Source organism: Anastrepha obliqua, chromosome 2 (genome assembly GCF_027943255.1).
Source record: "Anastrepha obliqua isolate idAnaObli1 chromosome 2, idAnaObli1_1.0, whole genome shotgun sequence".
NCBI lineage: Eukaryota > Metazoa > Arthropoda > Insecta > Diptera > Tephritidae > Anastrepha > Anastrepha obliqua.
This window is the reverse complement of record NC_072893.1, coordinates 133,027,345-133,040,606: the sequence shown is the minus strand read 5'-3', so window position 1 is coordinate 133,040,606 and position 13,262 is coordinate 133,027,345. Positions and strand designations below refer to the sequence as shown.

Genomic DNA, 13,262 nt, shown 5'->3' with positions numbered 1-13,262 from the left:
TTACTATTTCTTGAAAACACTTACTAAGTTTTACTTCAATCTTGGATGAATTGAAATGTGCCGCCATTCCTTTCAAGCTCAACTCATTCAATGCAAACAGGTCAGTGGCTAAATTTCCCTTACCTCCCCTTGAAGGCTTTCCTTTCCTTATGATTTCACTTTACCTTTGATTTCTTTGCTTTTTGCCAGATTTTAGAATATTTCATGGCACATTGAATTTCTACTCTCTATTATGACAAATTTCTCTTCCCTGCAAGGGGAAAAAAGCATTCAGGAACGTTGTCTAAAATTTAATTTGTAAATGACACGAACCGCTTTTGGCTTAGGTTGTCGGGCTGAAAGAAAAGGAGAAACTCTCTGTAATTGGTAAATGCTTTATTTTGCAAAAGTCTTAGCACTTTCAATACACTTCCAACCTTTTTGCCAATTCGGGCCAGAGAAAAATTGACTTTAAGAAAGCTATTGATAATAAACCAGCTAAAACAGTGCTTTGAAAAATAAGACCAAATACATTTTTCGCATTCGATAGCTTCAACATCAAATCGCACCTAAATAACTCTCTCACAGAACTGGTCTATTGTTTCCAAGAGACTGTAAGGAGACGTAAGTTGCATGTCCTATTCGTATTTTGCTGTTTCGAAGGGGAGGGATGCAGTTCGAAAACAGCGTAGTCAAGATCTGCAAAGTCCTGGGCAAAGACATACATAAGTAGCTCTCCAGCTTACCCCCAACATTACCTTCGTTACTTGCTTGGCATTCTTCACTCCGCTACATGAAGTAATACAGAATAGTATAAAACACCATTGGACTGTTCTTAAAATTGGTTAAGCTGCCACTTTTGTTTTGTTTCCTTGTTCACTGCGCTTGGGAGCATAGAGCCTCGAAAAGGTTTTTGGGGTGTTGTCTTTCCGCCGTCCCATGTGATGTCGAAATCTGATAGCTCTGTTTCTTTCTGTAACTAAAAGGGATGCACTAAATATTTTAAACGAAATCAAATATTTTATTTCTTTCATCTTCAACTCATTTTCTACATTTGCAGGCCCTTCCCTTAGCAATTAAGCTTTTCCTATCTAGCAAAGTAATTAATTTCTTCACTAAGTAAAAATCCATACAAATTTCGAAGAGTTCAACGCAATCCGTTCAATGACACCGTTGTCACCTTTTGAAATGCTCGGCAGTCAGCTGTAATTTTTCACCCTCGCAAAAGTCTAAGCACTTAATTTATGTCAGTATCCGCTTTCATTTTGTTTATTGCTGTGAGCGCCAAATTCAAACCTACGCTTCCAAGTCTACTAACCGAATTATGCACAAAAAAATGTTCCTCATACCCCCCGGCGGTCTTGCATGTTTACCATAACTGAACTGCAAATACAGCGAACAACAGCCAAGCGTTTTTATTTTGCTTTTCAATTGCGTACCCACATTTCTTCCGCGTGCGGTTCTATGTGGAGTGTACTTGAAATTTTTCAATGAAATTTTTTTAATGGCAACGAAAAAAGGGACGATTGAAACGAAATTTACATATTTGCATTAAATATTTTAACGTTGAACGAAATATCTTTACTTTTTGCTGTGTGAGTGGGTGATAGCAATGCTGTGAGCTGCTGTTTTACTGCATGTTGCACACCGCCGCTCATTCAGCTACGTATACGTTGCGTAGGGGCCACAACGACTGTGGGAGCTGTATGGTATTGCAATTGGTGTGCAACATGCATGTGGCTTGTGGTATGCGAACCAAAACATGCCTTTGGATATACAAAGGCATAACTACCCACACACACACGCGTTGGCCGGTAGCGTAACGTACACACATTGGCGCTGAGACACTTAGTGGTGGCCTGTCGCTGCACTTTTTTTGGTCCTTTGTATTCCTATCTGTATCCACTTATCCTCCTTTAGCTGCTATTTTCCACATTGCCTACATTGCCACATTGAGGCGGTAAACAATATTCTTAAGCGTCCACATCACCTCGCTTGAAATATTTCTTAGCTCCTCACCCTATCGCGCTGCGCTTGTGGTGTAAGCTAAGCTTAAGTTTGTCTTTGTTTTTGTTATTCCCAATTCACATGCCATTTTATTTTGCTTTCGCTTAATTTATTTGTTTACATGCATTTTCTTTTGCAGTCACACACTCGCACGTATTTCCCTTGCCCTAATTCCACCGCATTCTCTACATCTTCTTTATTTTGCTATGTTTTCCCTCCGCTCTTTAGTATGCCATTTCGCTACAGCGTCGTCGGAAAAGTCACGTGCAGCAAGGACATGCGCGCCCTGACGAGCCTACCACAGCCCCCACCTACTCTCACCCCATCTACTCGTCACTCGCCATTTTCCCATCTCTACGATGCCGCAGTCAGCTGCTTTATTTTGCTGTGTTTTCATTTCTATTTGCATTCTCATATTTTCTGCCTGTTCCATTTCCCTTCCATGCGCGCAACCTCCCGCCAGCAGCCTCAGCTGTTGCCATACAGCCTCAAACAACAACAAGAACTTTTGCCGTCTGCACTGTCCATCACCGCTTGCTTCGCGGCCCATGACACTCGTTACTCGTCGCTCGTTGTTTGTCGCTCGCCGTTTGTTACCGGCATAGCATATCAGCTCACTCAATTTATAAACAAATACAAACAACCGTTACTTTCATGTGCGCATGCAATCACAAGAGTACATACTATATGTATTTACTTGTTAGTATGTTTCGCCTGCCCGCCATTCAGTTGTTGCTTAGACTGCATTTCGAAAGCTCTGCCATCTCACTCACACACTCGCCATCCAGCTCACTTGCTCTCACGTGCCCTAAGGTTCCATGCACTTCGTCCGTACGACTTCTTTGTGTATTTATTTCGCTACTTCGTTCGTATTTGGTTCTTTCATAAGTGAGTGAGTGTGTGTGTGCGTGTGTGCGTGTTTACCCGCATTCACAGCTGAACAGTCGTTGCATCCTGTCGCCGTGTGGCATAACGTACGCGTGTCTGATGGTGTTCGGTTCATTCGATACGCTCGCGGTCGTCTCTACCACTTCATACACATCTCATATACACAAAAATTTCGTTTTCGCTTCTTCGATTTCGGTTGCAACTATTCGTTTGACGTTTTCTTAGCTCTGCATTGCTTCGCTTGAATCGACGTGCAAGCTGGAATTGTTACAAAAAACATTTTTAAAAAAATTTTATCTGGTATTAGTGTAGTGTTGTTTTGGAAATAACTGTCAGTGAGTGTTGAATATTCTTTTCTCAAGGTGTGAAAAACTACTAGACAAGCGTAATCTTGAATAATGAATGCGCTGAGTTACCTTTTATCAAAAGTAAAAATTCTGACAATTTATGTTTTTTATTCAGAAAAAATGTGAAATTCTTTTGCAAAAATAATCAATACAGGAAAAGTCTCATGCACAGAGGTGAGTTTTCTTATAAAAAATAAAATAAATTATTTAAAAAATATCCTTAATGTAAACTTAGAATAATTAAAACGATAAATAGAGCGATTTGAAATACATATATATTTTTTGAACAAATTGTTTTTAGTAAAATATGGTAACTTTCATTTTTGCGAAGCACATGAAAAAGTTAATCAAAAAAATTTGAGGGGGTACTAAGAATAATTGAGTACCAATCCGTGCGTATAGACCCCAGTATTAAATATGTGAAGGGAAGAATTGCGTTTTTTCGTTGTTCAAAAATTATTAATAAGAAACATTACAAAAGTGTTGCTCTTTTCTGTCACTAAATATGAGAAAGTAAATGCACTTACTTTTCCTTTACGCAAAGTAATACTTTATGGGAACCCTCTTGATTTTTTGATATATTTTTCCATGTGCCCCACAAAGTGTCTATACCTATTTCGTAAGTTATGCTTAACAGGATAAGGTCCAATAAGGAGCCTCTGTTGGGTATTTGGGCGGACTATCCCTCCAACAGATGGCGGGACCAACGGGCCAACAAACATACTCGGAGGTTTGCCATTGCCTGCCAAGGGACGACTGCTTTTAGAATAAACCTTTTTTACTGTGGGTTTCGAGCCCGGGCTCTACCGAATGCTAGTCACGCGCAAACCCATTCGGCTACGTAAGATTTACTTCCTACATATATTAAGAACGCCATTTGTAAAAATTATAAATATTCCGATAGGGTGATTCATTTTGTTCCATAAAGTTTAGTAATATATTTTTTACTAAAACTTATTTTCATACATTTCCTTAGTAAAAGTTAAATAATTACAAAATAAAAATTGTAAAAAAAATATAAAAGTAAAATTATAGACATTTATTGTAAATTGAAAATATTTTATTTAAATTTTAAAAGTTTGTTGGGTAAACCATATTTTCTTTTCCGCCCTATGCTCCGGGTAGAAGCGATAATATGTGAGAAAAGATGTTCTTAACCCTTTAATGACAGAATTAAAGTGGGCGCGGTTAAAAATATTTTTACTACGTTAGGTTGATGTTAGAGTCCTAAATATGAACTGATATCAATTTCAAGGCTCTAGGACTTCTGGTTTTACAGTTATGAGAAGTTGCCTATAAGCAACATTTAGCCATAGTGGTATATTTCAAAACACAAAGGAATATTGATATTTATTTATTTTTTTATTAGTTTTATTAACTTTTAATGTATGGTATGAAACGAAACAGTTTTTTTGGGGGTTACAACATAAATGTACCTTACATTTTGAGCATTTGGATTTTGGAATCCCGGTATGCCATAACCTGCACCTTCCCTTTGCTCCCCATTCAACCCAATGACCGACTTGATCGAGGCGCATGAATTTTGGAGGTTTAGATATATATGATCATTTTGTAGATTTCGATGAGCCTTGTGATGAAACGTTTGAAATATTTGATGGTGCTGGAGACGACGGTGATGATTAATCTGAGTCTATGCTTGTAAGAGCTGCGTTGGTTTACTGGCGCGTTTATCAGACGCGTGTAAAAGCTCGTTTGATATCATCAGTTGAAAGTTTAACAATGACATATGTTTCGTTTTCCCAGCTTGATTTTTAGGTCCCTTCTATACATCAACCAGCTATTGACTACTGCTGTGCTAAGACACCAGTACACTATACGCATATACCACTTCTTGGAACGGTGGTTGATTTTAGGTATACAACTCTAGCAACATATCAGCTAGGTCTACGCCTCCCATATGCTTGTTATAACAGCCAACAATAGCAGGTCTAGCTATATTTATGTACTTTTTTTGCTTACGACACCAGCGTTTGCATTCTGAAACTTGATTTTCAGCTACATTATAGTTTGACACCAGTTGAACGCTCTTGTTGTCGTACCAGCGGCAAGCAACTAAATTATATGCTGCTTCATATTTAAAATCATAAGAACCACGACCTTCTTTCATAAGTTCCTTTTCATCCGTAAGGCAACAGTTTTTCATCTGGTTGCTTCGTATTGTTGCTGCTGCTAATAAATCTTTTTCCTTTAGCGCAATCATCAGGCTTATGGAAGCGAACCAATTATCAAAAATCAATTTATAATTTTTATTTCAGGGAACAGTTGATGCTAAATGCAATACTATATCTGATGATATCCCTAGTCCAAAAGATGGGCATGCTCCTTCTCCTACGTAGAGAGCAAAATCATATACGATACCTGAAACTCCAGCTCTCGTAAACATTTTAAAGCCCCACTTATTGGGCTTCATTGGAAGGTATTGTTTCAAATTGTGACATCCTTTATATTTAATCATTTGTTCGTCAATACTTTGGCATTCCTCCTGGTCTATTCTGTTTTCCTTCATTTTATTTAATAATGGTCGTATTTTATAGAGTTTATCAAAATTATTTGATCCGCACTCCGGCTGTTGAGAATTATCATTTATGTGGAAAGATTCTTTGATTTTCTCAAAACGCACTCTTGAAATAGAATCTGCAACAGCTGTTAACCTGAAGTTTGGCATCCAAGCCATTCTCAAATTTGGAACTTGTATAATGCCTAAATAAAGAAATACACCAAAGAGTCGCCTAATTTCGAATGGCGAACAGTTTAGCTCTACTCCTTTAGTTTGCATTGAATACAGATTTGTTTCGTTGCAAATCTTGTTTATTATTTCATCATCGAAGAATTCATTGAAGTATTTGATTGGCACTTTGACTTCTCGACAAACTTGATCTTTTTTCCAAGCAGTTTCAAAAACGGTTAGGCTCGCGTTCCTCCATCTCAATTTCTCCACATTGATTTTTTCAGAACTTACCTCGGCGATGTTTTGTGTGTCCGCAACATTTTCAACTTCTTCATCAGCATGCTCATCTTTCCCAGCAATACCGTCTATCAAATTTATTTCAACTTTTCCATTACTTTACCCATCGTTTCTTCAATGAATTTCTCCAGATTCGAATCATATCACTCTTCTTCTTCTTCCTCATCTTCTTCATCATCAGAATTATTCCAATCGAAGTTTATTATCTGTTTTATTTCTAGATCTGTAAGACCTTTTGGACGCATTTCTAAAAGAATAAAATAAAAAATATTATTGCTATTATGGCCAAATGTTGCCTATAAGCAACATTGTGTTCGCGAAATTCCTCACATAAAACAAAAAACTTTATTTTAGTTTTGTAAACTTTATTTGATTTTCTTACCTGTTATTTATAATAAAATTCACTTTTTATAAAAAAATCTTACGTATTACGTTTTTATTTGAATTTTTATAGAACGATTATTTTCACTTTTTTTTGCACACGTCAGCACACCACTTCAACTAGCTCGCAAATGAACACCTGCTAAGCTTTTCTAAATATAAATTCTCAAGAAAATGCCCACACACATTAGCTACTGTAAAAAAAAACCGTTAGTAAAAATAACAACAACTATAGAAACTACGCGTAGAAATATATAATGTTGCCTATAAGCAACATTTGACATTAAAGGGTTAAAAATGCCATCTAGCAGTATACTTATATACGAGGTGTACTCAAAAAATAAGGCGAATTTTCAAATTTTGCGGACTGCCTAAACGATTATCATTATTATTTTTTTTTATTTAGAAATTTCCATATTTACAGCATTAAACGTTTTTTATGATTTTTGAATTTTTTTCAAAGTTTCTTGATTTTTAATATTTTGTGGTAGTGAATTAAATAACTTAGCAGCTTTATAGAATAATGAATTTTGGCTACATTGTTTTTTTGATTTAGAAGGACATATTTCACTCGAATTTCTTAATCTCATATTTTGAATTTCATGTTTATATTTAATTTTATTAATCAAATATTTTGGAGCTTGAGAATTTATTATCTTATATATAAATATTAATGTTCTAAAAGTAATTAATTGCAAAACTTAAGTGTTAATTCGTTTAACATTGATCGACTTTCCGTAAAATTATCAACCCTTAATATTTGTCTTAAGCATTTGTTTTGAATAATGTGAAGTCTATTTAAATCTGTTGAATTTGATATAAATAAAATTGACGCACAATATGTTAAATGCGGTTCAATTATTGACTTATAAAGTGACAATTTTTGGTTAGTATTTAATTCATTTCTAAGGCTATTTTAAACAATAACTTATGTCCAACTTTCTTACATATATTGTTTGTGTTTTTATCAAAGTTTAGTTTGTCGTCAATAATTACACCTAGATATTTTATCTCAGATTCAACATCAAGCCTAGATCCTTCGATAAAAATATTTTTATTATTTCTTTTAATGTTTTTGTTTGATATTGTCATAACCTTTGTTTTGTTTACATTTAGTTTAAGTTTATTTTGACATAATGTATTGTATTACAAAGTGTATTTAAATCTTCATTTAATTTTTGTGACGCTTCATCAGTCAAATTGGCAATGATATAGACTAGAGTACCATCTGCAAATAATCTAGCTTGACAATATTTTAAGCAACTTGACAAATCGTTAATATAAAGAATAAAAAGCAAAGGTCCAAGAATAGAGCCCGGAGGTACCCCTAGGTTATTAGATTGTTCATTTGAAATAGATTCACTAATTCTTGTTACTTGCTTACGATTACTAAGACAATCTTTAAACCAATTGAGTGAATTTCCTCTAATTCCATACAATTCCAATTTAGTAATTAAAATATATATATCTATAGTTTCAAATGCTCTCTTAAAATCTAGAAAAACAGCAACAACCATTTTTGATCCATTTTCCATTCATATATGTAGAACTTCATTAATGGCAGATTCTCATGAGTGCTTGTCTCTAAAACCCGATTGGTTTTCAAATTGATTTTGATCGATATATTTTGAAAATTGATTGTAGGCTAATAATTCAATGAGTCGTTCACAACATTTTTATATCGGTGCACTCGCCTCGAAGATATGTTCAGGACTTCGCAATAAAGCAGGTTTAGTTTGTTTATGAGAGGCATAAATGGTAAAGGCATGTTCGACGATTTTCTGCTATCCACTCTTGGCTCTCCTGGACTCCTCCAGTGGTAATTGGGCTTTGGTTTCGGCATAACCATATACACATTATTCGTTCCCACTTATGACCCATTCAATCAGGCGCCCGTTAGGAGTAAGTAGACTGTATATGTTTGGTTCGTTGGTTTTAAGTGGTCCAGAAAAAGTTTGCGTAGTAAAAGCAAATATTTAGTAAAAGTAAAATAATAATGGCCACATTTTATTTTTTTATTTTTATTTATATTAATTAATGAAAAAGTGAGTTTTTAATAAAATGTTTTGTTTTTCTGTTTTTTAAGTTTTTTTATTAAAATACTTTTTTTTATATTTTTAAAGTTTCCTTTAGTAAGTATATATTCTACACATATATATATATATTTTAGTAAATCATAATATCAATAATTTAATTATTCTTTGTTCAAAAGAGGTAATCTATTTTACTTACATTTTTCCTTATGATACCAATGCAAATGCACAAAATTTTTTGATAACTTGCTCTCTATGATTGCCAAATCAATACTGATCTCTGATTGCACATATACTTATTTCATATGAAAACCAAATCTCGTAACACAAATTTGTAATAACGGTACTAAGAATAATGACTAAACAAGAATTTTGCAAGCGAATAGTCAAATTAGACTGCAAATACAGACTTTGGCATACCAAACAAAAATGTACCGTTACTATCAAGAAAGATATCGATATAAAAAACTTTGCACATATAATTATTTCTGTGAGGTATATTTCTATATATGAACGTACTTACTTTTTATTTGTAGTGCATATTTTAGTATTATTTTTTTTTTAACATTTATATTTTTGTTTTCAAAACTATATCCGAAAATGTCATAATACAGTAAAACGCAATCAGTTAAAGCCCAAACAAGCCACAGCTGTGCTCATTTTTCTTGTCTACTAATGGTAGCGACCATACGCCGCACTGTTTTCTTCGATTGCCAAGGTGTAGTGCCATCAGTACCTTCCATTGGGCCAGACAGTCAATAAAGAACATTATTTATCCGTTTTGAAGCGTTTGAGAGATACTGTACGTCGCAAACGGCCGGATTGTGAGCAAACAATTCTTGAATTTTGCGTGATGATAACGCGTCATCGCACTGAGCCCAAATTGTGCTGGATTATTTGACCAAACGCCAAGTAAATACCATCGTATAAGCACCGTATTCACCTGATATGGCCCCGCACAATTTCTTTTTGTTTCCCAAGTTGAAGGAGATTTCAGTCGATAAAGAAGATCAAAGAGAATGCAACGAATGAGCTGAAGGACATCCCTTCGTCGGCCTACCGGGGGTGCATGGAGCACTAGGTTAAACGTTGGCACATGTGTGTTGCTTCAGACAGGTCATATTTTGAAGGTGATAAAATATATTTGCCTGAAATTTAACTCTGTTTTGTTTTATTTAAACATTCCCGTGTACATTAGTGACAAGAGGAAGGGAAAGACTCCATTAATATACCTTCCGGTTTTCTCGCGCTTTCACATCTGAAACTAGTTTTACGGAGGTGAAACTCTTATTTTCTGTTAATTCACTGCACACAAATTCCTACACATAATACTCAACCCCCACTATTTCCTATTTACAAATTATGAAAGAAGCAACTTTTAGTTTCAATTCATACAAAACAGCACAGCAAATTTTACCATTTTCTCAAAACTGTTAGGGGACCTGCTGCCGCATTCATTATAACAAAATTGCTCTAAAGGCGCATAATTCAACACTTATTATGTTGACGAATACAGTTTGGGATACAAATCACTGTGACCCACAAGAAACCTCACTAATACATGCGCAAGAGTTTAAGGAAGCGTGGAATAGTTTACCGGCAGCAAAGCAAATACTGCTGGAGTTAATGTGAACATTTTTTCCACACACTATTTTACACACACGTGGATGTAAAGACTTTTTTGAAGTGAAAACTTCTTTAGAATCGTTGGGAGTGATTTGAGGAAAAGTGAAACGAAAAAAGCGACCAACTTGGCTACGAAGCGTTATATTATATGTTGATATAAAAGCAGCGACGAAATAAATAAAAATAACTTTTATTTTTTATTGTGATTTGAACCAAGGATTTTGGATCGGAAGCTCACATTGCTAGTCGCTCGGCTACCGCGCCGAAGTTACGAAGCGTTATATTATATGTTGATATAAATAATTTTTGTGAGCGTGTAATTCTCAAAAGTTTTATTAGGTTTATTATTTAAAATGTATTGACTAGGTAGTGTGGTTATCAGCTTAACATCTGATAGATCCTCCATCGGAGGACAACAAATGTTAAACTGATTTTTGGAAATGGGCGGAGTGTTTTAGGGGCTTGCTCCTTCTCTGCCACGGGTTGACCCGGTATTGCAGTACCGCCGGGATTTCGGCTTTGAATAAATACAAGAAAAAATATACTAATACATTTAGCTTTGGTGGGAAGAGCCATAAATTTTTATATGAATACATGTAGACGAAAATGGAATTTTTTTTTTGAAATTTGCATTGTAGGACATTTCTGATTATTTATTGAACAGTTTTTTGGTTTAGATACTGAAAGTCAGTTTAAGTGAATCGGTATAAATATTTCGTACATTAATTTTTGAAGTGAAAACTTCTTTAGAATCGTTGGGAGTGATTTGGGAAAAAGTGAAACGAATTACATATAAACGTAGCGACGAACTAAATAACTTTTAGGCCAACACCGACAGTATGGCGCGATTGCCGAGCGGCTAGCAATGTAAGCTTCCGATCCAAAATTCTTGGTTCGAATCACAAGAAATAAAATTTTTTTTTTTTTGAAATTTGCATTGTAGGACATTTCTGATTATTTATTGAAAACAGTTTTTTGGATTTCAGCCTTGAATAAATACAAGAAAAAATATACTAATACATTTAGCTTTGGTGGGAAGAGACATAAATTTTTATATGAATACAAGTAGACGAAAATGGAAGAAATTTGTAAGTCTGTTTCTTCGGTCCGTTTGGGTATTTTTTTTGACAACATCGAAACCAAAGCATTTGTATCATATTTTATCTATCATAAGCCACTCGTATCATTTGTTGAAATTGAAAACATTGAGGATGAATAATGATAAAATGAAGAAAATAAAATATGAACTTTATAGCAATATTATAATGAACCTATAATTATCCCGCTCCTAATGCTGCTTTCGTCTTATTCTCTCTCAGTTTGTTTTACGGAAGGTTTCACTTCTATCAAGTCTAACCGTTAGACTGGTATTTTTTTTTTTTTTAAGAAAGGAAGTATCCAAAAATTTCTTGCTGATAAGTTAGCTGATTGCTATGAATATTTGTATGTGAAGCATTAGTAGCTCGCAAATACAGAGAGAGGAATATGTAGAGGGATGTAAAAATGTGTGTCAAATTTTCAAAACTAATATTATTTTAGTTTTTCCTTTGAAACGAAAGACTGAAATTATTGGAGACATTTGACTATTTAACCGGTCCATTTTTAAAGTAGGAAAGAGGTCTTTAGGGCACTTGTAGATGTTGCCACAAATGTATGTGTATGCATGCAATGGGCAATATTAATAGTGTGACCGCAGCAGCCCAGCCAAACTTTCTTATATTCTGAGCTCCTACTTACTATCACGAAGAGCGAGCAAGAAGCAAACTATGTGGATTGCCGGCAAGAGTTGGTAGGCAAATAAAGTGATAAGCTGAGCCATAAGAGACAGAAAGAGATCTGCAGATCATTTTTACTAGCTATGAATTTACCCACATTTAGGAATAGAATTTAAATAATTTTTTGTCATGGTGCACATATTTTAGTTGCAGCGGGAATTTATGAGAAGTTTATGGCGGCCGCCGTAGCGGAATGGGTTGGTGCGTGACTACCATTCGGAATTCACAAAGAGAACGTAGGTTCGAATCTCGGTGAAACACCAAAGTTAAGAAAAATATTTTTCTAATAGCGGTCGCCTCTTGGCAGGCAATGGAAAACCTCCGAATGTATTTCTGCCATGAAATAGCTCCTCATAAAAAAGAAAATATCTGCCGTTCGGAGTCGGCTTAAAACTGTAGGTCCCTCCATTTGTGGAACAACATCAAGACACGCCCCACAAATAGGAGGAGGAGCTCGGCCAAACACCGAAAAAGGGTGTACGCGCCAATTATATATACATTATATTATATTATATTATGCACGGCGGAAATCCACGACAAAAATTAGCAGCTATAAAAAACGCTTTTTAACCATCTTTTCTTAAGAAGAAGTAGAAGTAAGCATAGAATCAAACGCTTTAGTACTAAGAAACGGCAGGCCAAGCACTTTGCACTACATCGGAATTGCACTCCAAACAAAAATATCTTCAATCATAACGCAGAAAATAAAAAGCCTACAAAATTTTAGAAAAATCTCGGAAAACGCACAAATCTTTTGCTCACCTAACATTTCACATATTGCCAAACGCGTGTTCCTTCATTTCACGGATTTTACTTTTGTATGAATACTCCCTTCGTTTGCTAGAAATCAGGGCAGTCCATCTGAAGCTGTCCCACTGTCAATTGGTATTCCATAAATTTCTCATTCACACCCACAAAATAAATTATTGCCATTGCTCGCACAAAATGCATATGAAACTAATTATTCTGAGAATATTTTTGAGGCATACACATACATACATATCTGCGTACATCTGATGAAACCACTTAAGTTGGCTGAGCACTTTTTGTGTCCCACACGAAATTGCTTGATTTTCAGGATATATTTAACCGGAGCCTGAGTAACCATCTTAAAAAGAGTTGTTCGTAATAATAAATTTCCCTATGAAAAATAAGAATTTATGGGCCTTAAAGCAAAACCCATTAAATTCACACAAATTTCTATGCTAAAAGTCCACAGATGTGCGAATGCGAGTGTTTG

The 13,262-nt window shown here is 35.1% G+C and overlaps 2 protein-coding genes and 1 pseudogene across 4 annotated transcripts in view; 2 read left to right on the top strand and 1 right to left on the bottom strand.

Moving 5' to 3' along the window:
- Positions 1-13,262, top strand: part of LOC129238549 (PDF receptor) — a 104,512-nt gene that overhangs the window by 4,421 nt on the left and 86,829 nt on the right. For 2 of the 3 annotated variants that reach the window (XM_054873604.1, XM_054873608.1), the window contains exon 1: positions 3,036-3,395. The exons of the other annotated variant lie outside the window; for it this stretch is intronic. The gene's annotated coding sequence lies outside the window, so the exon portion shown is untranslated. Of the gene's footprint in view, positions 1-3,035; positions 3,396-13,262 lie in introns of those variants that run through there. 3 annotated transcript variants of the gene reach the window in all.
- Positions 1,779-3,021, bottom strand: LOC129238550 (uncharacterized). The gene is made up of 2 exons (XM_054873609.1): positions 2,684-3,021; positions 1,779-2,603 (listed from the first exon to the last, which is right to left on the bottom strand). Exons 1-2 carry the CDS (start codon positions 2,731-2,733, stop codon positions 2,282-2,284), a joined length of 372 nt encoding a protein of 123 aa, XP_054729584.1. The 5' UTR covers positions 2,734-3,021; the 3' UTR covers positions 1,779-2,281.
- Positions 10,591-10,774, top strand: LOC129239878 (U2 spliceosomal RNA; annotated as a pseudogene).

What these genes read in the sequence shown, in the direction of transcription:
- LOC129238550 (XM_054873609.1), bottom strand. Translation starts at nt 2,733, where the DNA reads ATGCAGTCTAAGCAACAACTGAATGGCGGGCAGGCGAAACATACTAAC. An exon ending in CAGGCGAAACATACTAACAA is followed by an intron (nt 2,604 to 2,683) that starts GTAAATACATAT and finishes TTATAAATTGAG; the next exon opens with TGAGCTGATATGCTATGCCG.